We start from the raw sequence: 27053 nt of genomic DNA, 5'->3' as shown, positions 1-27053 counted from the left end.
AATATTTGTTTTCTGTTATTTTCTGTAATTTTAAGCCTTATTGCAATTCATGGTTCTCATCCTAGGGTCACACCCTGCAGCTCTCCCACACCCATGGGCTCATGGCTCATTTGTCACCAACAGACCAGAAATTACAGCTGAAACAGTCAAACCCACGCCCACTGTTTCAGGAGCAGGGAATATCAGACTGACTTACTCAAACACCCACCTATCCCAACATCATCGTCAGAATCATCATGTGGATGGCATGACCCAAACAAAAGACCTACTGTTTCTAACAAGGCTGAGGAACAGATACAGACAGGTATAATGGGGGACTCAGGGCTGGTATAAAGTTCACATGGTTTCTTTTGTCTAATTTTGTATGTAAATATTCATAAAATGAATGTCTGGCAGAGACATGCTCATATTGGACAACCTCACAAAAATAGCATAACTGTCTTGGAAGACCAAAAAAATGGTACCATGCTCTTTCTGTTGCAAAGTCGTGAGGTATTGCAGGTCTATTGTCTTTTTTCACATCACTATGTTGTATTACACAAGATAAAATAATCTACCATCATGAAAAATGTTCATTCCCTACAGAGATGCCCGTTGTTGACCAGTTCAAACTCCAAAGCTGAAGAGCTTTTTGCTTCTTTAAGCCCAGGGTGATGATCATATGGCTCACAGGCTGGCAGTATGGTTCATGCTTCCTATTGCTTAATCTAATGTCTTCTGCAGCAGACAGGCCTTTGGAAATAAAATCTACATGAATAAATTCACCACAGACACAGACAGTTAGCATTAGCTCTTAAATAAAGCATTAACTACTGAAATCCGAGGTTTGACTTTTTTTTAAACTGAAAACAAAACTAAATGGAAACTTAATTTAGAAGTTGAACGTGTATTGAGTCTAAAATCACACATGTGGGATGATTAAGTTTCATAATTTTTTCAGTATCAGAGCTCACTTTGGCTTTTTTCTTGTAATTAGAAATTATGTTTATTTGAAAAATGTTGACATTATAACAAAGGATCATGCTTGGTTTGTATTTTTCCAGGCACAGCTTGATCGCATTGCTCAGCTGGGGAGAATGGTTACACCCAAACCACGCCCTAGTTACTACAATACTCCACCCCCCCTTACTGCCTAAACCCAACCTTCCATCCCAACATAGACCTTACACCCCCCAAACCAGCAGTGCCTACTGCCGCTTACACAAGCAACCTTCAGCCCGCAAACTCTGCTAAACCTTCATCATCATCATCATTCTCTGGTTTCATGCTGACTCCTCTTCCCTACCATCACACCACCGCTGGGGCTTTGCATGAAGGTTGGTGGCCTGTTGGAGGTACGATCATTTGAAAGAGCTAAAATATATTAATGAATGTTGTTTAGAAATTAATTATGATAAAACTGATGCTTTCATTAATTTAATAGCAGGACGAATTAGCTCCCGTCGTCCTACAGCTGCACCTCCTTTCCGATGGATGTTTGAAGGTGGTGGTGGTGGTGGGGCTAAACCTCGCATTACCACAGTTACCACAGCAAGTGTGTCAGTGCTGGCAGAGAGTGATGTCCTCCTGCCGTGCAAAGCAACCGGGAATCCTGAACCTAACATTGCTTGGACGAAAGTCTCAACAGGTAAGACGCAATTTACTGTGTGCTCGATTTTCAGCTCTGGTCTGGTATTAAATAGGTTTGCCATTTATTTTTTCTAGTAGCAGAAATTCTTAGAAGTCTTTATGGTTTGGTCTCTCCTCAGGTGCCACTGTCCCAGCTAACACCAAGCACGGTACTCGCTTTGAAGTCTTCAAAAATGGAACTTTTGTTATTAAAAACATCCAGCTTCAGGATCGAGGACAGTACCTTTGCACAGCCCAGAACAAGTTTGGATCAGATCGGATGGTCATCACTTTAGCTGTGCAAACTGAGGCACCCAGGATTCAACTACCCAGGTCCACAGAGATAGCAGTCTACTTAGGAAAAAATGTGTTTCTGGACTGCCTGGCTTCTGGCAAACCACCAGCCCAGATTTCCTGGATCCTCCCAGACAAAACATTTGTTCGAGATGCCGGGACTCTTTACACTATCCTCTCTCCAATGTCTCTGCTTCAGAATGGGACCCTTCACATTCATTCTGCTAATTTCTCCAGCAAAGGGAACTATAAATGTATTGCAAGCAATGCAGCAGGTGCAGATACAATTACTTATCATCTGCACGTAGCAGCTCTGCCTCCAAGCATAAGCGAAGAAGCACTGGATAGTGTGATCATTCCTCCAGGTATGATACTGAAGCAGAGATTTTCCAGTAGTTTGAATTCACACAACAAAAAATATTTCCATCAACACTGAAAGTGTTTTTAAAGACATGGCTGAAACGTTCATAGGATCACAACCCTTCTAAACCAATAAATCTCTATCCAACCAGGCAGAGGTGTCTATCTTCACTGTTCTGTGAAGGGCGAACCACCACCTGCTCTCAAGTGGACGCTCCCAGCAGGTGTCCAAGTCAAACCATCACAGTTTCTGGGACGCAGGCTGTTTGTCTTCCCAAATGGGACACTGTTCATTAAGAATGTTCTACCATCTGATGGTGGGAGGTAAGAGATGGCCATTTCTTTTAGACTGTTTCAAAATAAATGTATGTATGAATGCAGCTATCTCGGCTCTGTTTTCATAAGTCATATAAATTGTATTGAATTCCTGTGACATAGGGATTGGCATGCAGTTTTCTTATTTATGTTCCATACAGGATTGTTTAAAATAACATTATTGATCAACCATTAGCAGGTTTTAAAAATCGTGCGTTCCAAGCAGTACAGATTTATGAGTGAACTCTAATATGGTTGTCCTTATGTTCTTCTGTGACAGCTGAGTTGTTTAAAAGATGTCACTAAGCTAATCAGTCTCTCACAGGTATGAGTGTTTGGCCAGTAACACTGTGGGAATTGCCAAAAGAACGATCCAGCTGGATGTGAGAGCAGATTCCTCTTCCTTCTCTCACCAACCTCCTCCTCCTCTTCCCATTCCTCCAACACACCGGCATGCTACCCCATCCCGTCAACACACCGTCTCAGCTATGTATGGTTCTGCTGTTTACCTCCATTGTCCGGAGTCTACTGACTCCACGAGAGGGACCATCTGGCAACTACCATCCAAAACGATCCTGGATCATCGATACAGGTAACTGAAATGTCCCATTTTGTGAGCCAGTACAACACTAACAAAGAGATTACTCAAAATGTTTAGGTTGCCTTTAAACCAGACTGCTTTAATCTCAGTGCCTTTTCTCTCCCCCATCTGCCTCCAGTCCAGAGAGACCAATTAAAGTTTTCCGTAATGGGACCCTAAGGATTCTTCAGTTAACTGAGCTGGATGGTGGAAGCTATCTGTGTGTCTTCCAGCGACCCAATGGAGAGGACATGGAGCTTTTCCAGGTAATAACAAGTCAGAGCAATATGGGGCCAGTTTATTTTGTTGCCAACTCTTTGGAAGCTCATTAGTATCTCGTCCTTGTTGATAACTGTTAATGTTCAAGAATTCTAACACTGTGCCTTCCATTAAAGGTGAGGTTTGTCCTCACTGTTTCTTTCTTGTTTTTTTTAATGTGGGCTGAGTAAAGCTAAAGCAGCTGATGTGTCAGTGATGAATACTAAAAGTGTATTTTCACAACTTTCACCAATATGTAGCTGACTGATGAGAAATATGAACCAAGGTTTGCTGTTATTTACAATAACATACTTTATGCATTTGTTTTTAGGTTGAGGTGTTAATGACTCCTCCGAAAATCGAACATGTGAGGACGGCACAGACCAGGGTCACTTTTGGGGAAAACTTCCAGGTATATATGTCACGGCGAGTGAAGTGAGCTGTGTGGAGATAATGAAGTAGGATCCAAACGCAGGCACTTGTAAAGGTGTGAAGGTGGTTTATTGAAAATAAAGTACAAAATAGAAAAACGGCAAACTGGACCGCAGACTATATGAACTGGGAACAACTAAACTACAAAACACGAACCAGGACACGAACATGAAGAAGGGTGGGTGGAGGTAAGTGATGACAGACAGCAGGGAGAACACACGGATGAAATACGATGGATACACAGACGGACCAGCGACTACGACAACAGAAGACACGACTTAAATACACTCAGAGAAACACAGGGAGATTACACACAGCTGGGGGACACAGCTGGGAGTGATTAACGAGATGAGACAAGGGAGGTCAAACTAAACACACTCACATGAGACGCAGACCTTCACAATAAAACAGGAAACAAGAAAACACTACACAAAGACGCAGACTCGACACTGAGAGACAGACAGAATATAACACATGGAACTTGAACTATACTGAACATGAGACACAACCGAAGAACAAATCCTTAAACATGAATAAACAGAAACATAGAATTCTAATAATAATCAACAAGGCACAAAAGTAACAAAACGATCATTCAAAAACAAACCAAAACCTAAGAACTCAAAATGCTGGGTCGAACCGACCCAGAACCGTGACAATATATCTGTGTGTGATACCTCTAGTCTGAGTATATGCCGGATCAACATATGAAACTGTGTCCAAATTTTGCTTTACTGCCTTTTTGAATCCATTGTTTCAAGAAAAACAGTCATTTCAGGACGTTTGCCAAGGAAAGAACCCTGAACACTTGATTCCTAAAGTTAAGGCATCTGGTGCTCTGTTATGCTTAGAGTCCTCTTCTCCCCTAAGTGTGAAAGGTCACTGCAAATAAGTCCAAGTTATTATGAGTTATGGAACATCTACCAGAATGACAACAGATGTCTGAGTCAAAAATTATCCATATTTATAGTACGTAATGAAATTGGTTAGCACTGACTTTGTGGCTTTTACATTGTTCATTTTACCCCCATATCTAAGCTTTAGCTTATCTTTAGCTTTTCAGTGAGTGCAAATCGTCATCTACATCTAAATCATTGTTAGCAACATATAGATGAATATGAGCCAATGTTACCTTAATTCTATGGTGGAAAAGTCTAAAGAGACATTCACACAGGATGCATTGTAAATTGCTTTGTAGCTAATTGTTGGTCACTAGCAAACATCTGGATAAGCTTCTAATATATTTTCCACATTGTAATATGCCAATCACCACTATCCTCACCTTAAGGTTGAGAAATGTTTAACTCAGGACTGACAACTTCAAGTTGCTAGCGAACTTTGTGAACATCATTGACTTTCTATGGTCTCACCATATCATTGCTAGTTGCTTCCTGTGTGGGCACCTCTATTTTATATTTAATTATTAATAATTATTCATTATTATATTCATAATAATGAATAATTATTTATATTTATTTTTTCTCTCATAGCAGAATCTATACTAATAAGTATATTAAGACCAACTTTCATGTTGGTCTTAAAACATCTTTGCATAGCTGAGCAACCAATCAATCAATGTCAAGAGGCGTCTTTGGTTTGTTGAGGCACAATGTGACCTAACAGTTCACTTTACTATGTGCTAGTGTTTCCTTTGTATGATTTAGTTCTACTTAGAAAACCAATGGAAAGATTATCAAGCTGGTATTGAGCAGGGCCAGGATGGGTTGATGACTCAAATAGCAGACTTCATGTTTCTTTTAACCACGATTCTTCCATAATACATGAATCTTCCTACCCAGTTGTATAGATCAGCTGTTTTGATTCATCGGTATACTTGCCTCTCCCCTACCTTCACTCTAGGTGGACTGTGTGGCAACTGGCCTACCCGATCCAGAAGTTTTCTGGAGTCTTCCAGATGGAACAATAATCAACAACGCCCTTCAGTCAGATGATAGCGGCCTTCGTAACCGCCGATATGTTATGTTTGGCAATGGAACTTTACTTCTCCAGCAGATGGGCAAAAAAGATGAGGGTGACTACACTTGTTATGCCAAGAACAAACTGGGAAAAGACGAAAGAAAAGTGAACGTCAAAGTGGGACCAAATGCTCCGAAAATTAGATTCAAGTCACAGTCACTAGTGACGATAAAACTGGGAGAATCAGCCAAACTGAGTTGTGAGGCAACTGGTGAACCTACACCTAGAATCACATGGATCTCACCACAAAAGGATGCAATACCAGCATCATCGGACAAATTTCAGATTATGGATGGTGGAATGTTACTCGTAAAGAAAGTGACACTGTCTAGTGAAGGAATATATACATGTTTGGCACGAAATTCAGCTGGTGATGATGTAAAGAATGTAAAAGTTGAAGCTGAGCCCCAGGAACCCTTTATCAATGGTGTGAAAGGGAGGAGTACCACCAAGGTTTTGGGTGTATCGTACCAAGCAGCACATCTGCATTGTAGAGTGGAAGGAAAACCGGAACCAAGAGTCTGGTGGGTTACTCCTTATGGCCTCTCACTCCCAGCACCCTACCTCGGAGGTCGCTTTCAAGTCCATCAAAATGGGACCTTGGAGCTGAGGGGATTAAGGAAAACAGATGAAGGGAGGTATATGTGTCTAGCAAAAAACAACATGGGTGAAGCCTCACTTTTGGTTGAATTTGATGTAGCATCATTAGCAGAGAAACCTACTTTTTCTGTTCCCAATATTGAGATCTTACCAATAAAGCCAGATGGAGGGGAACTGACTCTTGAGTGCTCTGCCCGTGGCAAGCCAAGCCCAGAGTTTTCATGGATACTACCCAATGGCACATTGTTGATGCCTGGTGCTAGACTCCAGCGGTTCACCCATTATTTAGGCAATGGAACTCTGCGGATCTCTCGACCAGTTCCAGCTGATAAAGGAGTGTATCGGTGCCTAGCAAAAAATGTTGCAGGACAAGCAGAGAAACGCTATGCCCTGGAAGCTGGGAAAAAGCCAGTGATCAGAGGATCTACAGGTATGTTTGTTTTTTTATCCAAAATTAATGAAACAGAAATGTCTTTTGTTATGTGGAGTTCATATGTGAAAAAGAAAGAAATATATTTGTGTAATGCATGCTGTCTTTGGACCAAGACCGGTTTGAACTATTTTCCCTCTTTTTAATAGCGACTGCAAAATGTGTCTGTTTGACCAAGAGCACTTCCTCTTAAGCAGCGGTCCCCAACACCCGGGCCACGGACCGGTACCGGTCCACCAGTCGTTTGGTACCGGGCCGCGAGAGTTGAGTCTCGGGTGTGAAATTTATGGTTTTCAGGGTTTTTATTGTTAAATCGGTTTCCCTGGGTCTTTTCCCGTGTTGTAGTTGTGTGTCTTATTTTGAAAGAAATATTTGCGCATTACCATAGCGACCAGAGAGCATTAAGGGGCAGAGAGGAGGATGTTACTCTCAATGTTGTTGGCGCACGTCAGGAGGATGCTGCTAATAAAGTTACACAATTACACAATGAATTCGCGTTTATTATTATATTTACAAAATCCCACAGTTTTTGTCTTGGTCGTATCATTTTATTTTGTTGTATTTATCTGCCACACCGGTCCGTGAAAATATTGTCTGACATTAAACCGGTCCGTGGCGCAAAAAAGGTCGGGGACCGCTGCTCTTAAGAGTTTTAGTTCTTTTGGTCTGCACCCAAGAGTAATTTTTGTGTTCAGAGGTTCTGCCAAAGAGTCAATGCAATGCATGTTTGTGTTATCTCAGTTCTGTCGTATCATTGTATTTATTGTGTCTATCCTTTAAGCAAGAAATTATCTTACTGTTACATTTTGACTGTTTCCAGGTGGGATGAAGATCACTTATGGCCTCAATCTGAACTTGCCTTGCACTGTGGATGGCTGGCCGCAGGCATCAATCACATGGATCCTGCCCAATGGTGTTGTTTTGGACAAACCTCAAACTATTGGCCGAATATCTTTCTTTCCCAATGGTACGCTCCAGCTCAGGCAGATGGCTACCTTTGACAAAGGAACATACATTTGTAAAGCCTCCAACTCTTTTGGCTCGTCAGCACTATCCTACCCAGTCACTGTGATGGTGTTCCCTCCACGAATCACAAGTACAATGACTTCCATCACCAGAGCGAACAGGGGATCGCCCGTGATGTTAAAGTGTGTCGCAACTGGTATTCCAAAGCCAGACATTTCATGGACGTTACCTGGGCGCACCACACTGGTTCCACACAGCCGGTACACGGTACAGGGAGGAATTCATATGACAGAGGAGGGCAGTCTGGTCATACAGAACCCTGTGCTCATGAACTCTGGTATTTACAAATGCAACGCAAAAAATGCCCTCGGAACGGATTTCAAATCGACATACTTACAAGTTGTTTGAATTACTTTAACAATCATTTGTGTTCAGAATATCTCACATCAGTGGTCAGGATAGGATTTTTTTCCATTAGGTTTGAATATATCGTCAGTGACGAGGCAGATTTAAAGCTGGTTGACTAATAGCTTCGCTTGGGATTTCACGCACTGCAGTTTGAAAATGAACATTTATTATTTGTGAAGCGTAAATCACATTTTTTGTTTGTTGTCTGTTTTTGTTCAGTATACCTACTGATCCTACAGGTCTTTTGTCCTGTTGCGAGCTCATCTTCTAGGCATTACTCCCATAGATGTGATTTCACGTTACCTTTACAACATTATAGTTTATTAAATTTTTTTTCCCTAAACAATTGTTGCCGCTTAACAGCATGTTCTGTCAGATAACATACCTTCATGCTTTACTTTCTGTACCAATCATCTGCATACCGTATTGCAGTTTTTTGTTTTTGGCAGATTAAAGTGTTTGTATAAAGATTCAACAATTCATGGTACAAAAGAGTAGAGTTTACTGCAGACATCTGTAAGTCCTGGCTGTGTTTGCTAAGTACCATACATGATAAACTTTCAATGTCTCTTTTCTATGAGGATTCAATTACCTCTTATTACTACAGTGTGTTTGAGCAAATGATTCAGTGTATGTATCAGTATCATTTATTCATGTTCATAATGGTGGGAAGGAATAGTTCATAGCTGGTTGTGAACTATTAACAAAATATGTAAGTACATAATTTATAAGTTAGTAATAAAATATCCAGATTTTTATTGTTTTCTTGTTGTTTTTCTTGTTCTTTTCTTCTCTGTTTGTTTTTTGTTCATTGAGTTTTGTCTAATTTATGCTAATTATCACTGTAGCCAGACAGTGGGAAATTTGTGGGTTTGCATTGTGCATTGAACTTGCTGCAGATGGTGATTTAAATGCAGAATGACAAAGGCCTTCATCTGCAAGCAATTGACTCCTCTATCAAAGACATGCATGGTATACAAGTTGTGGGAGTCACCAATCTGTCTGAGATTGATTACAGTCAGTCCAAGTGGGACTTAGTTGTTTGGAGACAGGTTTCATCTCACCAGAAAACCTGTGCAATTGCCTTGCAGTCAAAAGTGGTTACACAGAGGTTGAGGGTGTTGCACACTAATCCTCTTTAGGACCATCTGACCACCATTACTACCTGCAGTCACTGGGTAACCTCCACACATGCACTGGTTAGTTGTTATTTTTGGAGTCTATAAAACTCTCTGCGTCCAGGATGAGCAGAGTAGATGTTTATCTCATCCTTGGGTTTGAGCCCAAACCTTCCCCACCTCATTCTGACCATCAGTCATATTCATCTCTTGTACCTTATACAGTCACATACACCAACACATTCAATTTAAATTCAATTCAATTCAATTTTATTTATATAGCACCAAATCACAACACCAGCTGTTGAAAGGTGCTTTACATCGTAAGGTAAAGACACTACAATAATACAAAGAACACAGAGAGAACCCCAACAATCAGATGACCCCCTATGAGTAAGCGCTTTGGTGACAGTGGGAAGGAAGAAACCTCCACCAGAACCAGGCTCAGGGAGGGACGGTCATCTGTCATGACCGTTTGGGGGTGAGAGGAGGAAAACAGCACAAAGAGAGCCAGAGACTAATAATAACTATTGATTAAATGCAGAGAGATGTATAAACACATAGTGAGTGAAAAAAAGGTGACTGAAGAAGAAAGAATCAGTGCATCACAGGAAGCACCCAGCAGCCTGCACCTGCTGCAGTGTAACTAAGGGAGGATTCAGGATCACCTGATCCAGCCCTAACTGTGTGCTTTATCAAAAAGGAAAGCCTAATCTTAAAAGCAGGGTGCAACACATGCACCCAACATATGACCTCTTACTCATTGACAATGGGGCCGGTGTGGCTTCTCACCAAGTATGTTTTACGACAAACACACACTCACCTTCACTCAAACACCTTCACACAAAGATCATTTGTTTGCTGGTGTGATGCAGCGTTTGATGACCCGTCATGATTAATGTTTGTTTTTTCTCCTTTTTCCCTCTTTTTTATATTTTCTTCTCTTTTCTTTTGTCTGTCAGCTCTGGCATTGTTGAACGACACATGTAGAAAATTTACAATAAAAAAATTAAAATAAACTGTCCCAGAAGAGGAGCCTACACAGAGTTTATAGAGCTGCTTGTGGCAAAGCAAATGTATTTGGCACAATAGTGTATTCAGACCAGGATAGGATGCCTTGATAACAACCTCCACCTCATCAGCTTTTACTTAAAGACAAGCTCAAGCACCCAGTCTCCTCAGGTTCCTTTATGTCAGTCCTATGAAAGTTACCACTCTCTGTGTTAACTTCTGTGTCTCCCCTTTACCAGTGTCTTCACCAGTTTGTCTGAAGGACCTTTCTGGAACACTCCCCTCACCTACTGACCTGCTGGGTCACTCTCCCATGATCTCTTTACCTGTGGAAGAACAAACCAGTGGCCTCCCCCTCTGAAAATAAAGCTTCATTTTGACTCCTGTTGAAAAATCTATGTCCTAACTGACGCTGTAACCAGAAACTCCTTTAATTTCTACACTGCAACCTTCTATGCGTTGACCCGACGTGCAATTACATTTCTCAAGAGGGGCACATCAGGTTAGGTCAAAGGATGCAGTGTAGAGTTAAAATGGGATTCTGGTTATGGCGTCACTGATCTGACAGAGAATTATAATTCACATGTAACTGTCACAGCTCAGAGTAAGCACTGCATTCACACTCACTCTCACTAACTGAGCTGCTCATGAACGACAGGACAAAACTTGAGGACATGGAGGACTGGAGTCCAGCTAAAGGCTGGTTGTGCCACCTAAAGACACATATAGGACAAGAATGGTGTGTGTTATTATTGTGTAAAAAAGCTTCAAGTTCGAACTCAATTTGATGCCATAGATGTGGAAACTGAAATTTCAAAGCTACAGAGGACAGAATTTCACATGTATTAACTGTTATTTTACTTCTTATCTTTTTCAATTCCTCCTGAAGTTTTAGTGAGAGAGGAAAACAACTTAGACTGAGTAATAATAAAAAGTCATCTATGGATAACTACATGTTATTTTTGTAACACTGGGGTATTATTTTGTTTGTATGCGTGTATCCAAATGTGTGCTATATTTCACTGGGCTCACTAGAATGTGAATGTCCCACTGAGCATCGCTTTCAGACAAACAGGCCTTTTTCTGAGGATGAAGGGCAGCTTTGTCAGACAGAAACGTTGGGATTGTTTGACACTGGGAGTGATTTTTTTGCGCGTGTGCGTGTAAGAAAAGGATTATGTTTGTCTCTTTGAGAGAGAGAAAATGTGCACGTCTGTGAGGAAGAGACTGCGTCTGTGTCTTAACGGATTTATTCAACAGAGAGTGGCACGCCTGTTTGTCTGTGCAAGAAAAACAAGTGTTTGGTGATTCTGTCTGCATTTCAGTCTGATATCAGCAGACAGTGAGTGTGCTACACGTGAACAAGGCTGCGTGTTTCTCAGCTTTCACTTCTGCTGCGTTGAGTCAAAATGGAAGCACAGCAGCTCAAACGTGCTGCAGCTTCTTCCTGTACAGCATCGTTTCAGACGGTGAGTGAAGCAGATTCTGTCTCTTCTGTTTCTTTGTTTCAAAACATCAGCTGTTATGCATCAGACTTTTTTTTATCTCAACTGCAACAAAAATAATTAAACCTAAAATAATAATAATAATCCAGGAGACTGGGAGCTGAGGAAAACTTGTGCTGTGTACTGTGGCATGACTGGTTGGTCTACAACTTTGGTCCAGACTAGTGGGTCTAAAAAACCGTGAAAAAGGTTTTTAGTTTTCTTTTGCAGTTTGATTTCAAATAAAAACCTTTCAAATATTCTGTAATAATTGAAGTTAAAGTTAAATGTTTCAATCAGAAATGTAGAATATGAAATTATTAGAATATTTACAACACTTGGTTGTGGCTTTGTACCACAAATTCATGCACCAGCACCCACTTTCTTCTTGACACTGTTCTATAGATTCTCCATGAGGTTCAAGTCAGGTGAGTTCGCCGCCCATTTGGTAATAGTTTTGTGGCAGGTGCCGAATCCTGCTGCAACAGGAAATGGTCCTCTCCATAAAGCTTGTTGGCTGACCGAAGCATGAAATGCTCTAAAATCTCCTGGATGATCGTCGCATTGACTTTGGACTTGATAAAACACAGTGGATGACAGCGGCTGGTGTGGCACCTCAAATCATCACAGACTGCAGACGCGTGACAACAGATTTCAAACACCTTGGACTCTGCGCTTCTCTACTCCAGACTCTTAGATCTTTGATTTCTAAATGAAGTGCAAAGTTAATTTTCATGTGAAAAGAGGACCCTGGACCACTGAACAACAGTTCAGCTTATTCCCTGTAAGATGTTACTGATGTCGCTGTTTCAAGAGGGCTTTGTTTTAGAGCTGTAACATGCACGGTGGCTCTTGATGCACTGACACCAGCCTCTGTCCACTCCCTGTGAAGCTCTCCAAAGTTCTTGAAACACCTTTACTCGACAATCCTGCCAATGCTGCGGTCATCTCTGATTCTTTTGCATCTTTTCCAACCCTGATTTTCCCTTCCTGCCAACTTTCAGTTCATATTCTTCAATTTCGCACAGCCAGTCCTGTCAGCAGTTACCTTCTGTGGCTAACTCCTCATGGAGTGTACTGACTGTCACCATCTGTTAACATGAATTGGAGTGCCTTAAAGAATTCTCTGGCCATGATAATCCCCTTAAGACAATCTCATGTTGTGACAGCCTTCATTAGCATTAAGCTGTTTCACTCGCAGACAGAAAACTTTATGTTATCTTAAAATGGTTGTTCTCTGTATTGCTCTTTCTTTTTGTTCACTTAAATCGAGCGAGGAATCTGGGAACACTGCAATCCTTTGCATTATGAACTTCTTGGTTTATGGAATGTGACAGTGTGACAAGCCGATCAGCTCATGTGACGACAGACAGTGTGAGAAAACCGTTCACTTTCTCTCTCTGTTGCACCCAGAAAGGAAATGCTTGAATTATAGAAAAACCTTCTATTTACTTCAGTACTTTAACTGCATCACATTTTAAACTGTAATCTTTATATTATCTTGAATCTAGAAGGAAGTAATTATGACTAATGAGAATGGATGAAAAACAAGCTAATAGAGAGTTCTGCTCATGAACTGTAAACACAAGGGGAACGTAAAGAGATGAACTGCTGACCATAACAAAGCCCTGTGGCCCTGGTGTAATTTTATATTAACTTCCAATCCTAGTACTACAATATGATTACGTTAGAAATAAATAATATCACAATAATCCGGTAAATTGGGTCTAACTTTGACTAAATAGTGTTTCTAGTGACATGTAGGTACCCTGTTGGGCATGACCCTTTTTTCACGTATTTATAACAGTTTGGGTGTTTTTTAGGTACTCGACAGATTTCAGAAAGAAAAGGTAAAATTAGAAGTCTGGAGGTGAGATTGCTCTTTGGGTCTGGTAACATGAGCTGGCTGAATTTAGGCTATCGCCTGATTATATTTAATGGCCTTCATGGCATCAATGTTACAATGTTTTGTGGTTATAATGATGCAGTTTAGTAAATTTAAATTATATATATTTTTAAATATCGTATGTTTCTATATATGTCATTACCACTCAGGGCTGCCCCTCCCAAACAGGGTTCTGAGGTTTCTTCCTTTTAAAGGAGAGTTTTTCCTTCCCACTGTCGCCAAAGCGCTTGCTGACAGGGGGTCATCTGATTGTTGGGGTTTTCTCTGTATTACTGTAGGGTCTTACCTTACAATATAAAGCACCATGAGGCAAGTGCTCATTTACAGCTTTTTAAACTGCATTTCATTGAATTGTCAATGATTTTATGATTATTTTATTATTCATAATTTATTATTATTATTAGTCAATTGATTTTTTTTATTGTATTCTTCTCCCTTTAAGGCCACAGTCAGCTGCTGAAAGCGAGCATCGTCGGTATTGTTGCATCCCTGGTCTCCTCCTTCTTTTCTCCTTTCCCCTCCCTTCTCCCGTCTATCAATCCTCTTCTCGACACACGCACCCCGATTTCCGCATCGCCTCCTCCGGTATAATGACCAACGATAGCCCGGAGGAGGAGACCCGAGCTCCGGGCGGCGGAGGAGGTGGTTGTGGAAGAGGAATCGGTAGAAAACACCGAGCGGATGACAATGTGACGATCCTGACATCATCCATGGATTTACACAGAGCCAGCCGGAGCCGAGCCAGCAGCAGCAACAATGATGCCGCCCCGAGCATCACGTCCTCCGTGGATCTGAGCACCTCCTCCCTGGAGCTGAGCATCCAGACGCGGATCTTTAAGATCATTGTCATCGGGGACTCCAACGTGGGGAAGACCTGCCTCACCTTCCGCTTCACGGGGGGCAGCTTCCCCGATAAGACCGAGGCCACCATCGGCGTGGATTTCAGGGAGAAGGTGGTGGAGATCGAAGGGGAGACTATCAAGGTAACAGGCAGCAGAGGAGCTGGATGCTGATCAGTGGTGTTCCCTCACTCCTACACCCCTCCTCCTCCTCTTGGCTGAGCTGATCAGCTGCCAGTGGATACACAGGGGGGCCGTTTCTTTCATTTTATCCTCACACTCTCAAAGGATGGGCAACATTTTAGAATATCTCTGGAGAAATGTAACATTTCAAAACATATTTTTAGTACATTCTAAAGAACTACAACTCCCCTTTTTCTTTGCTGCACATGCTCTGTAGTCAGTAATAGGCCACAGGAAGATAAAGGTAGCCTCTAATGAATTCTATTGTATGGCTCAATAGGCTTTTTGTGGATTTCGAGTTTGAAACGTAAACAGAAATTAATATATTTTTACAAATCTGACTATGAATGCAACATTTCTGCAGAGAATTTTAAAACTCTAAATGAAAAACAAAACATCAAAATGTGACTGTGGTGCTGCAGAATCTATAAATATGCACTTGTTCACCTTCAGCACGTGCAAGCCGTTCATTTACATGTGTAATATAAAGCAGGTCTACAAGGTGATTGCAACAATTAACCTGTTCAATCAACAAAAATAACCACATTCCAGTGTTTGCACAATGTGTGAGGCAAGTCCGTTAGCTGGGCTGTTATAGTAGTCACAAAGTAAAGACAGCAGCATTATAAATGTAGGCCACACTGTCATGTGCCCTGATTGTGAAATTAAAATTTAATGACTTTGAAGATCATTTCTGGAGCAATGCGTACTACTAACAAAACCAACATCAGACCACAGTGTAAAAACAGGTTCATGTATTATGGCAACTAACTGGTCAAAGATTTTAGCATGTATATGAAAGGTTAATAATTTGCTTACTCATCTGGTTGGTCTGTAAGTTTTGGTTTCTTTAACTGTGATTCCTGACTCACACCTTGGCTGGTCACTCAGACCAGACGCTGTGATGTCAGTGAAGCTTACCTTTGTTTGCTCCCCTCCCTGCTTTCTCTCAGTGGATTATTCTGTGTGCATACTCCAGGTTCCCCCAGTGCTGACTCACAAACACAGTTGCACAGTCGCATTACGTAGTATTAGGTCATTGCGTCTGAATCATCGAAATGCTCCCCAGAAATACCTGCCACAGTGTACAGTCATTGTTGTGAGACTGAAAATATCTGCTTTCTTGTTGCTGCTCTCTAAGCTGGTTACTGCTGGTGGAGTACATGGAAATGGGACATTAAATTAAGATTAATCCTCACTGGTAATTAACTCCATTTGCATGAGCAGCTGTAAGAGCAGACAGACTCCCCCTAAAGATGGATCTGTATGTGTTTAAAATACTTAAAGAGTGATCAAAACAGGCCCATCTATTTTTTTGTTTTTACATTCATTTTTCTGTTCAACTGGTAATCCCACTGATATTGACAAGCTCTATTTCAACAGAGACCTTGTCAAGATGGCAGCAGTTTCTGATTGGATAATTCAAAGACAGGACGCTGCCAACATTTATCTTAAAGAAGATGCTCCAAAGAGAATTTGCCCTTCACTGAGCCCCCCACAAGTTTGCCTTCAGCACCAGAGCCAAGATGTCAACGTAAAATCCTGCCTTTTTATGTAAAAATGAACTCTTCCATTGTTGAAGTAAAAACTAGGCCATTCTGTAGCAGTGGGGAAAAGATGTTGTCATACAAGTCAGAATTTCACTTGTACCTTTGATATAAGAGACTAATATGTCATTAAAATTCAGAGGATAAAGTACAGAGGGATTAAACTGTGCAACTCCTATCCTTTCTATTCCTCTGGCTGGTAAATATAAGTAAAACACAAATTTACAACTTCAAATGGCATAAACCTGCGTAGGACTATAAAAAGAAAAGCAGAGTGATGTGTCAAAATAATGTCATTGATTCTCACGAGGGCATGAGATAACCTGAAAAAATATGTTTCGTAGCTTTTGACACTTATTTCAAATTGATGAAAACAATGCTATTTATGTATTCAGCGCTTCTTTTTAAACTGACGTTCCCTCTGAGTGCATATATAATGCCGTATGTCTTATATTCACTTTCATGACGTCCATTTGTAATCAATTTAAATAGGATGCAATTTTCTCAACTTATCAAATCATGAGGGCCACGCGTTCGAAACACTGAGCTTTGATGTTATGGTTGGCTCTGATGCAGCGTTCTGCCTCTAATGATAAATAGCTGCGCTAGTCCTTTCAAATGGTAATAGCAGATAATTCTCTGGCCCTTTTTACACTGCAGGCCTGTGCTAAGTGTTGGGAGAACTCCCTGCTGATATACAAAGTGCTACTGATCAGAAAAATACTTCCCTATTGCTCCCCTGTTGACTGGGGTAGTGAACAATACTCCAAACATTTGATGAACTTGGCTAACTAGCTTGAATACCCTAATTTAGTTTGAAAACATAATATGTTAAAGAACACATAATGATTTGATCAATTCTCTTTTGAAGCCTCAACTTTGGTATATTGGCAGCAGATATTTTGTATTTTTGAAATCTGTCATAATCATGTTTTTTTTATGATATTCTAGTTCCAGTTTTCAGCTAATGCTAGCACTAACATAGCATTCTAGCTAGTCTAGGTAGCTCACATCGTTAGAAAGGTAAAGGATGCTTGGTTTGAAATGAATTGAAGAAATAAAGAAATAAAGAAACTGGAAAAATAAAGAGCTGACTCATTGGAGTGTCTTTAAGTACAACCATAGTACAAAAGTTAGACATACCTACTGTGACTTCATGTTGTTGTTTGCAGTCTCATTTTAAAGCCTTGAGCATTTTCAAACAAAACCAAGGTGGGTCTTACTACAAAAATGCGTGCTCATTTACTCCTCCTCAGTCTCTGAGTACATGGTTGCATACCTCAGGTAATACTCCACTTTGAAGGTTGAACAGGATTTACAAAACAGACATTTTTTATTCAATATGACTCAAACAAGTCACTGAGCCCATAAAGTCTTCAAGAAAGTGTTTACAGAAAGCTGTTTTCTGTAGACATCTATAGGTCTAGAAGTCATCTAGTGGCTTGTAGCCACTTCCACATCAACTTCATTTTCTGACCAAGAAATCTACAAGTTTTGTACTGTTTGTGAGTTCAGCTGAACAATTGCCACTTGTTTAAGTATGCCCCTAATAATGAATAATACATTTTTATATTCACATGTAATAGTGGGTAAAGTCTTGCATTTTAACATATATACACTTATTATGGAAAAGTAATTGCGCTAAAGAGAATAAAACCATATTTTGTACTTAATTATGTAATTATGCTTATGTCTGCTGTAAACCTGGACATTTACATCTAGTCTTGACACACCTGTGGAGCCAGCTTTTGTTTGTTTTGATGAAATGCAGATTCTGGACTTTTCGAGTTTTGTTTTTCAAGGCCCAGAGGTTGACACTTGCTTTTAACCTACATTACATTATTTTAGGATACATACTATAGATACTGGCTGAACCTGCTGTTAATGATCAAGCAGAAAAACACACTGTACTGTAGAACCATGCTCTACTGAGACCCTGTAGCTAGGAATATATTTGCACTGTTTCCTGCTCATGTTCTGATTTGCAAAGTTGCAAGCTCAGACAACTCACTGCAGCCTAATTCATATTCATTGTAATTTCATTTGCAGAATTTTATCTCAAGTAATTGTATGCAATAAAAAAGCTGTTGCTATTACTTCTGATATAAAAATTGTCTTATATTTCATGATCTGCTGGATATTCTAAGAGAATACCATTTATCTTTTCCACTTCTGTCCGTGCTGTCTCTATGTGTAATGATCGGTTGTCTCTGTAATTTGTACATAAACCTAAGTCGTCTGTCTCTACAGGTGCAGGTATGGGACACAGCAGGCCAGGAGCGCTTTCGTAAATCCATGGTGGAGCACTACTACCGTAATGTCCATGCTGTGGTCTTTGTATACGATGTTACCAAGATGGCTTCCTTCCGCAACCTACAGACTTGGATAGAGGTTAGCATTACATTGTAAAAGTCACTTGTCAGTGAACAACAGAGGAGGCTGACTTACAGCCACTATGTAATGATCCCCCTTTGGTAGCATAAGGACTGTGAGCATTTTTCAGTGTTACCTCCTTCCCCAAGACTGTTTATTAGTCATTTGACACTGTTGTTTGGTACTGTCAGAGTCTGGTGCTGTTTGGACTCTGGAGTTTGAGGACACCGTAGGCAGATGAATCCAAAAAAACCATACTTTTACCAGCCAGCCACCAAATCTAAAAAGGGAAGAAGGAAAAAACAAATGGGAAGGTCAAATCATGTGCAGTTAGATTTTCTACACAGCAGTTTTCTTTCTCTGATTCTGTACAAAGTCTCAACTATTAATAAAAATCAAGACTTGAACCAAGACACAAGTTGTAAAACTGAAATGCAACTACAGTCATCTGAAAGTAAACACAAGAATCAGTGATAACGTCACTAGAGATGGGCATCCAACCAATATCGCATTTTTAAGAACAATATTTGGTGATTTCAAAGGCCAGTATTCCAATATGTCGGCCAATATTTTTCCCTCTTGACAACAAGTTGCAGAGACCCCTCTAGTGGACAGAGTTTATACAATGTCAACACTCGTAACATGGTGGAAGGGTGTTTCTCCCTTCTCTTCTTTTTTCAGGTTTCCCTTAATTACCCATTATAAACAGTGCTTACTCAATGTGCACTACCACTGATCACTTGCTCCTTATATTGCACCTTACAGCTTATATATCTGTGTATCTTTTATCTTTATTATTAGTAATTTTAATGTAAAAATCTACATACTGCTAATGGGGAGATGCGAAACAGTAGTAACAGTGACAATAAAGATCCATCTATCTATCTGTACTTCCGAAGCTAATACTGTGACAAGTGTTACAACTGCTGTTGTTATACACACTGGCCAAAATCATTTCAATGTGTAACAGCAAACTAACACTGCTATAATAATGTTCATTATTTACACTACTGATAATGTGGCGCCTACTACCCCCGAACTACCCATGATTTTGACTAGTTGTAGCATTTGCAGCCCTTTAAAGATTAATGTGTCATTGGCGTGGCGGCACTGCAAGTGTAAAATTCACACAAGTACAGTAATTTTGTATGTTTGTATGTTGTAAAGACAGAGACATTTCTAAGTGTTAATACAAGCTGTATTTAGCTCTGTGTCTCACTGGCACAGCTCGCAGGTTCTCCTCTCAGTGAAGGTGAGTCATGTTTGATGTGCAGTCACCTGTTTTCCTGCCATAGCAATTTGTTGGAATGTCTAAAATGTAAATAATTTATAGCTAACACTGCCTTTTAAATTTAGTGTAGTTCTGTCAGCTTCTGCTAGAAGTCTACACGTTAGAACTTTAGATCTGTCGTAACGACTCATCAGCAGAGATGTTTTACAAGGTGGCAAATTGTCTTATTTTTTTATACACGATATTTATATCAGTGGTTTTGCGTGACAGATGCTTCCCAGCTTGTTGTTATCCATTCAGTACAGCTCTCTGTGGAGTCCTGATATTCTAAGTATTATCAGTAGATATACTGTGGGTAATTTTTAGCAGCAGTAAAATTATTTGTAAATTATATATAATGTCATATCTTATTCAATATATGTACATATAATATATTTAATGTAATATATAAGGGTTTTTTAATTACATGTGATTATTTATATATTATTCTATAGTGTCATTTATTTACACTGAATGGTGGGAATGGTGACTTCTCACACATCCTGGGACCAGTTTGATGTCATGGACGTATTTTACATGTGAAAAATTCCTTCTTTTGTTTTCACAGCCAAGAGACCAAACGTTTATGTTGTACTCTACATGGTTTTACAGACACACAGCCAAAGTTTATAAAACAGTATGCTTTTCCACTTTGCAGGAGTGCAATGGTCATCGGGTGTCTGCATCAGTACCTCGAGTCTTGGTGGGGAACAAGTGTGACCTCGTGGACCAAATACAGGTTGGTGTGCAGCGCCGAGGATCGCAGCGTGACTTCAGGGTTTATTCATCATCCACTTAACAACCGATCACTCGTGCTTTCCCAGGTGCCCTCCAACATGGCGCTGAAGTTCGCCGACGCCCACAACATGCTGCTATTCGAGACGTCGGCAAAGGACCCGAGAGAAAGCCAGAACGTCAACTCGATCTTTATGTCCTTGGCCTGCCGTCTGAAGGCTCAGAAGTCCCTGCTCTACAGAGACGTGGAGAGAGAGGACGGGAGAGTGCGACTCACACAAGAGACTGAGACAAAGAGTAATTGTCCTTGTTGAGGAAAAAGAGGAGCGGGTGGCATAGCGGAAGGGAGGAGAGAAGAGTATCTCTACATTTGAAGAAGGAAGAGGAAAAGGGATGATGGGCGAAAGACGAGAGTCATTTAAATTTGTAGTTTAGGAGAAGGATGGAGGGGTGGGGGTGTTAAAGCTGATACTATGAGGTGGACGGTAGAGGGGCTTAAAGCTTGTGCAAAGGACTGAAAAATCACCAACATCCTGAGAGTGATGCGTTTGTTAACAATTCAGAAATAAGATGAAGCTGCCTTTTCAACTACAGTAAAGTTTAGAAATTCTTCCACTCATTTGCACATATATACACAATCTGAGTGAAATCTAGTTTCTTATGACGTCAGCGACACAGAGTCTCCACGCAAAGCTTACCCTGAAACCAGCCGTAGCTCGATGTTTTCCAAGGCCATTATTAACCGCAGCAGCTTATTTTACCGGCTGTTTTTTGCTGTCAGAGCTTAATATTTGTCGCATTTCACCCTTGTTGTGATTGCACCATTTCTACCACCTTAAAAGCTAAACAGCTGGCTCTAAATTAGTTTTAATGACCCGCTGAGGCAAAAACAGCAAAGATGTTTTAAGGATTTAAAAAAGCATTTAACAGATTCTTTTTTTTCTGAGAAATATTAGACTTTTATTGTCTCCCCCCCCCCCTCCTTCCATTTATGTTGCCTGATATCAGCCTATCACAAGCCCTCAAATGAAGGACTTAAAATCATTGTGAGATTTAAATGAATGGAGAAGATGACAGATTGCAGGATCTACAGAGGAAGACCTTGACGAGAAGGTTTCCTGCAAACGGGCCATTTATAGGTTGCCGGAGAGCATGTCAGCTATTGATTTAGAAGCTGTGAGATCCTTTTACCCTTATGCAGGTGAAAGGCACTCTCCTACAAAGGGGAGGCAAGGCTCTTGTTTCTCATCCACTCCTCATGTAAATGTATCTTCTCCATGTTGTCCCAGTGGCCTAAGCCAGCTTTGCCACTGGATGTAAATTCAAAAACATCAAGTCTTTAAAATAGCTGCCCGACTCTCTCCTGTTATGCAGCATCAATGTTCTAATAGGTAGTTTTCAAGCTAGAGGCCTTCTAGCTGCCTTAGATGAAGCTTCACTGCCTCCAGTCTCTGAAAATGCAGGAGAGAAAACTGTGAACCCTGTGTAGGTGACGGAGAGGCCTTTGTGCTGCTGAACCCTTAAGCCTGGATTATTCGAGTCACTGGTGAAACTGGCAGCATGAGACACTGTAGAAAGCCATATTTAATATTTCCTGCACACAGAGAGGCAGCTTGCTTTGCACTGAGGAAGCTCCCATGTAGGCTGTGGGTGAAGGAACACACTGTACATAAATCAGTGTTTAAGCAATGAAGCCTCTGTGTCACAAGAAACCATCCAACATCCCGACTGTGGTGTATGTCAGTTTGATATAGTAGCACACTTAGCATATTTTACCACTGTAGCCTACTCTTGTGTGATTCTATTAATGTATCTGGATGCCATATGTAGAAGAATCAGATCAGCGAGCATTTAAGAGCGGCGTTCCCTCCAAGCTGACAGTCTGATGTCCTGATTAAATTATTCACAGGCTGAATCTGAACACTGTGCAAATCCAGAGGGCTTCTGCCTGAGGTGTGCCATGGTTTGGCGATCTTTCATACAGGTTTACGAACGGTGCAAAAGTCTTCAGCCACAAATAGTTATGAAATAGTCCTAGTCATTTCATAGCAATAAAATGGTATTTTTCCGCCACAAGGTGATTCTTAAAGTGCTATTTCGGCATGGTGTGCAGTCTGCCCTTAAAAAAATATGAGGCAAATGGACGAATGGAGGCAGGTCTTAAAAGCTCTACTGCAGATATCTGAAAGTCATTTCCTTAAGAAATAGGCAAAATCAACCAAAGACCCGACACAGGATTTTCAGTTGATCCACCGACTGTTTGCCAAAGCCTCATCAGAAATGGTTTCAGTGGAAAGGCAGATGTCAAGAAGCTTCCTAAAGAAAGGAAACAGGGACTAAAATGTGCCAAATTACACAAAAGCTGTGATAAAAATCAGTAGAGACAGGTCTTATTGACCGATGAATCCAAATGTAACATTTTTGGTGTAACTCATTGTCAGCAGGCACAGCGGAGGCCAGGAGAAATGGGCCCACTGTGCAATACCATCTGGAAAGCTCTGCTTGGCAATTTCATTTTTGAGCATGACAATGATCCAAAACACACTATCAATGCCATAAAATTAGAAATTAGAATTGATTAGAAAAACACACATTCGTGGATTGGCCTCCCAAGAGCCCAGACTTCAACCTTCCTGAAGCAGTGTGGGATCATCTTAGTTAATGTATTTCTGTGTATGTGTGCACCTTTCAAATTGCTACACCCATTTTCCATTTTCCTACCAAAATATAAAGAAATGAGGGCCGGCTCGAGACTTTTGCACAGTTCTAACAGCAGGATCGAACAGAACAGTGAATCAAATGACATTACTGTAAAATATCAGGAAGAGCTCTGTTCATTCTCCTTATATGGGCTAATCTGTGACTTCTTTTGTTTGTTTGTTTATTTGTTTTTAATCTCCATAAATGGCATCCACAGGTGCGCCTCAACCACAGCTGGGGAAACCACTACGTTCAGGACTGATGGAGCGGTATCCCAGGACATAAAATGTAAAAGGAATTGTTCATCCTTTAAATTTTAATACATTAACATCAACAGCTTTGTCCATCAGTGGGTTATTGTAAGAATGCTAATTTAGTCAGTGTCATACAAGTGGGATGACTGAACAAGACTAATGAGCAGAAAAACACTGTGGAAAAAAGAAAAATGTGTCTGCATTTCTGTTAGCAGATTTGAATAAAGCGGCAACTAACATGGTTTCAAATGAATAGAAAAGAAAATGAAGCTATAGTTCAGTTGTTTTCACTGTCATCAACCAAACATATATATCACTGTTTATGAAATTATTCAGCAGTTTATGTCATTTACTAGAAAATGTAACATCGCTTAACAAAAGTTCAGTTTTAACCATTTAAAACTGCAAAATGTGCATTTTTCCAGGTCGAAGAGTTGCAAATATATGCTTGCCTTCTCTTTTCTCTATATCTCCAGTGTGTTTTCTAATATATTTGTACTTTTTTGCAGTTGATTTGTGTCATTTTTAATAACCCATGTTTGCTCTTAAAGGGTTGCCTTGGCATTTTGATATTTAGTCTGGTATTATTGTTTATCTGCAAAACGTCTGTATGTGGAAAATAATAAATATCAAATACACTTTGAAGCATATATCATTCTAAGAACACACAAACGTCGATGAGCAACTTGAACAAGCCAAAATTAAACAAGTTAGACATCACAGTTCATTATTTGATTTACTGTTTTAAGTGAATTAGGTTCTTTTTTTCTTTTTTTTTTAGAAAACATGTTTTTGGTATCTTTAAATCCTTAAGCACGTGTATTAGCTTTAGCATTACAGTCAATGTTCAGATGAATGTGGTCTTTCTTCGCTTAAGAATTAAAGTAAAGTTAGCTGCAGTCCTACAGAGTATCAGGATATTGGTTTTATACATTACCTACTTGCAGTGCTAACACAACTTAGCCCGTGGTAGCTTAAATCAAAGCGCTAGTTTATTTGCTAGCTTATTTGCTAGCTAGCCAGCTCATTATTAGCTAAACTCTCACTAATTTAAAGAACATTTTAACGATTTTTACTCTGTTAAAAATGATAACACCACAATATTTAGGATGTCTCTGGTTTTATACAATAATACAAATTGTTATTTCGCTTTATTATCTAAAACAGTGTTTGTCTTTGGTACTATCTACAGCAGCAGTCCCCAACCTTTTTTTGGGCCGCGGACGGTTGTTTGACAATATTTTCACGGACCGGTCTTTAAGGTGTCACAGATAAATACAACAAAATAAAACCAGTGCCGGTACCAAAAAAAAAGAAGCTTTATTCATAACACACGCAACAAGACCCAGGGAAACTGAGTTAACGATAATAAACGATAAAAACCCTGAAAACCATACATTTCACACCCGAGCCTCAACTCTCGCGGCCGGGTAACAAACAACTCCGCTCCGTGGCCCGGGGGATGGGAACTGCTGATTTACAGCATCTTTGAGTGACACAGGCTCGAATCAGACCTGAGGACTCAAATCCATGTTTCTTCCATCTGTTCTTCTGTCATTCCACACAGTGTGGTGGCTGTAGCCTATCCCATTTGCAATAGGGCAAGAGGAGAGGTACACCCTGGACAGGGCTAATTCAATTTCTTTACACCCACTGGAGCTCAGTGTAAGTTAACAGAAGTCAGCGTTCCTTGTTTGATGACTCTTCAGACTGATGGACGTTGCTGACAGGGATTTGAACGCACTGCGCCCCATTTAATCAATACTATAAAGACTAAAACCCAGAATACTGAATCGCTCTTTTTGAAAAAGCCTGAAGAGTCGTGTTGGCTGATTTTATGGTATTGTAATTTTGTTAGATCCTGTAAATCTGTGGTGACTTTTGTTTTTGCCTGTCAGTTTACTCTGCTTTTGGACTGTGTGTGATTCTCCTCTTCTGTACATATGTTTCATATGTAACACTGTTATTGTTACAATCTCACAAAGAAACTTACGATAAAACTGCTGAAGAAGCATCGCTTGACTCTGAACCTTTTTCGTATCACTGCCCTTGAATTGGTTGCTTTAAAAACAGTGATCAGATATGCAAACACTCGCAGTCAGCTGCAACCTTAGGTGCATCAAGACCATGATGAAAAGGCAATAAGATAGAGTCAGTCTCTTATCAGTCTATTTTCAGTAATAATTTGATGAACTCTCAGCGAGTCCAGTCAGACCTTCATTTTTGAGACCTAAGTTCAAAAATTCATCTGCAAAAAGTGACGTAGTTGCTGCAAGACAGATATTTAAATGCAAAATGACAGGAGTGCTTGGCAGCCATGCTTTTGCACACAAATATAACCAGAATACAACCATGTTAGCTGAGCTGCATCACAGGCAGTTTACAGTCATCAGTCCAAACTGACTCCGACTGATTGCAAAGTGCTGCCAGTCTGTTTCCTTTGCAAGGAAGTTGTCGTCCTATTACTTTGTAGAGTTTAGCTTATGTGCCTGTGCCAACAGCATGGTGTGTTCAGTATTCAGTGTTTCCCTCGCACGCAGAACTCAGAATTTCCCGTCTGTTTATCCGTTCTCTTGCTCTTTGTCCTGTATCTTATTTCACCCTTCATGTATGACCCTGTTTCTGCCGCACTCTCATTCTATTTCTGTCTTAATCTCACTATAGATTATCCCTGTAAGTCACTCTATGGTCCTCTCATATGTCACTGTCAGCACTTCTTCATTTACCTGTCTGTAGTCTGTCTGCATCTTTCCCTTCTTTTTCTCTCCCTCTCTTAACATGTGGCCTGTTGCAGTTCCTTGTTTTTGCCTACAAAGTATAATTCTCAAGAAGGTCATATGTCCATAAATAGATGTAGCAGATGAGTGCTGCTGAGTGTTGAGAGAATGAGAGGTTTATAGAGGAAAAACATGAGGTTTTAACTGATCCTTAACACTGAATCTGCAGGCCTCTGTATTAAAATCTGTACATTTATCCATGCCATGCCTTGCTGTTAAATGTAACAAACGTCTTTAAGCATAAAAAGGCATGTGCCCTGACTTTAAAACATAGTTATTATAGTTATGTTTTCGGTTTCCAGGCAAAACTATTTTGGAGTGGATGACGTGGTTTGGCATGTCAGCTTTCAAGAGACAGTCCTCAGAAACAACAGGCAGTAATGAGTAAGTCTGAGTCTAAATATATATTGTATATTACATTAGATTAGATTCATTAGATATTAGTGGAACATTTAATGAGAACACCTTGGTTGCTGTCCTAGGTTCTGAAATCTCTCATTTTAATGTGTTATTATATTAGATAGATATATAGATACTTTATTGATCCCATGGGGGAAATTATTGTTACAACCTTGTGATAAAGAATAAAAATAGTACCGTGTACAATAAACATCAAATAAACAACACA

At 40.2% G+C, this 27053-nt stretch overlaps 3 protein-coding genes across 4 annotated transcripts in view; all 3 read left to right on the top strand.

Moving 5' to 3' along the window:
* Positions 1-1158, top strand: part of LOC109195092 (immunoglobulin superfamily member 10) — a 34226-nt gene extending 33068 nt beyond the window's left edge. Inside the window, exons 9-10 of the mRNA XM_019346526.2 lie at positions 66-304; positions 1044-1158. Coding sequence (XP_019202071.1) covers positions 66-304; positions 1044-1136 — 332 coding nt within the window. The 3' untranslated portion in view covers positions 1137-1158. The remainder of the gene's footprint in view (positions 1-65; positions 305-1043) is intronic.
* Positions 1130-8984, top strand: si:ch211-159i8.4 (matrix-remodeling-associated protein 5). The gene is made up of 9 exons (XM_019346531.2): positions 1130-1334; positions 1424-1627; positions 1749-2267; positions 2415-2586; positions 2903-3169; positions 3297-3423; positions 3747-3827; positions 5708-6854; positions 7675-8984. Exons 1-9 carry the CDS (start codon positions 1265-1267, stop codon positions 8226-8228), a joined length of 3141 nt encoding a protein of 1046 aa, XP_019202076.1. The 5' UTR covers positions 1130-1264; the 3' UTR covers positions 8229-8984.
* Positions 8985-11582: 2598 nt separating this feature from the next.
* rab33a (RAB33A, member RAS oncogene family) lies at positions 11583-25662 on the top strand. Of its 2 annotated transcripts, XM_025898399.1 has the most exons (6): positions 11583-11826; positions 14190-14730; positions 18567-18707; positions 20618-20698; positions 20784-20991; positions 23612-25662. In XM_025898399.1, exons 2-6 carry the CDS (start codon positions 14338-14340, stop codon positions 23677-23679), a joined length of 891 nt encoding a protein of 296 aa, XP_025754184.1. In that variant the 5' UTR covers positions 11583-11826; positions 14190-14337; the 3' UTR covers positions 23680-25662. The 2 variants fall into 2 exon arrangements, with proteins under 2 accessions (XP_025754184.1, XP_003451840.1); XM_003451792.5 differs by having other exon boundaries at positions 11588-11826; positions 20784-25662.
* Positions 25663-27053: the final 1391 nt, after the last annotated feature.

Source organism: Oreochromis niloticus, linkage group LG2 (genome assembly GCF_001858045.2).
Source record: "Oreochromis niloticus isolate F11D_XX linkage group LG2, O_niloticus_UMD_NMBU, whole genome shotgun sequence".
In the NCBI taxonomy this organism is placed as follows: domain Eukaryota; kingdom Metazoa; phylum Chordata; class Actinopteri; order Cichliformes; family Cichlidae; genus Oreochromis; species Oreochromis niloticus.
This window is presented reverse-complemented; position numbering and strand designations above follow the sequence as displayed.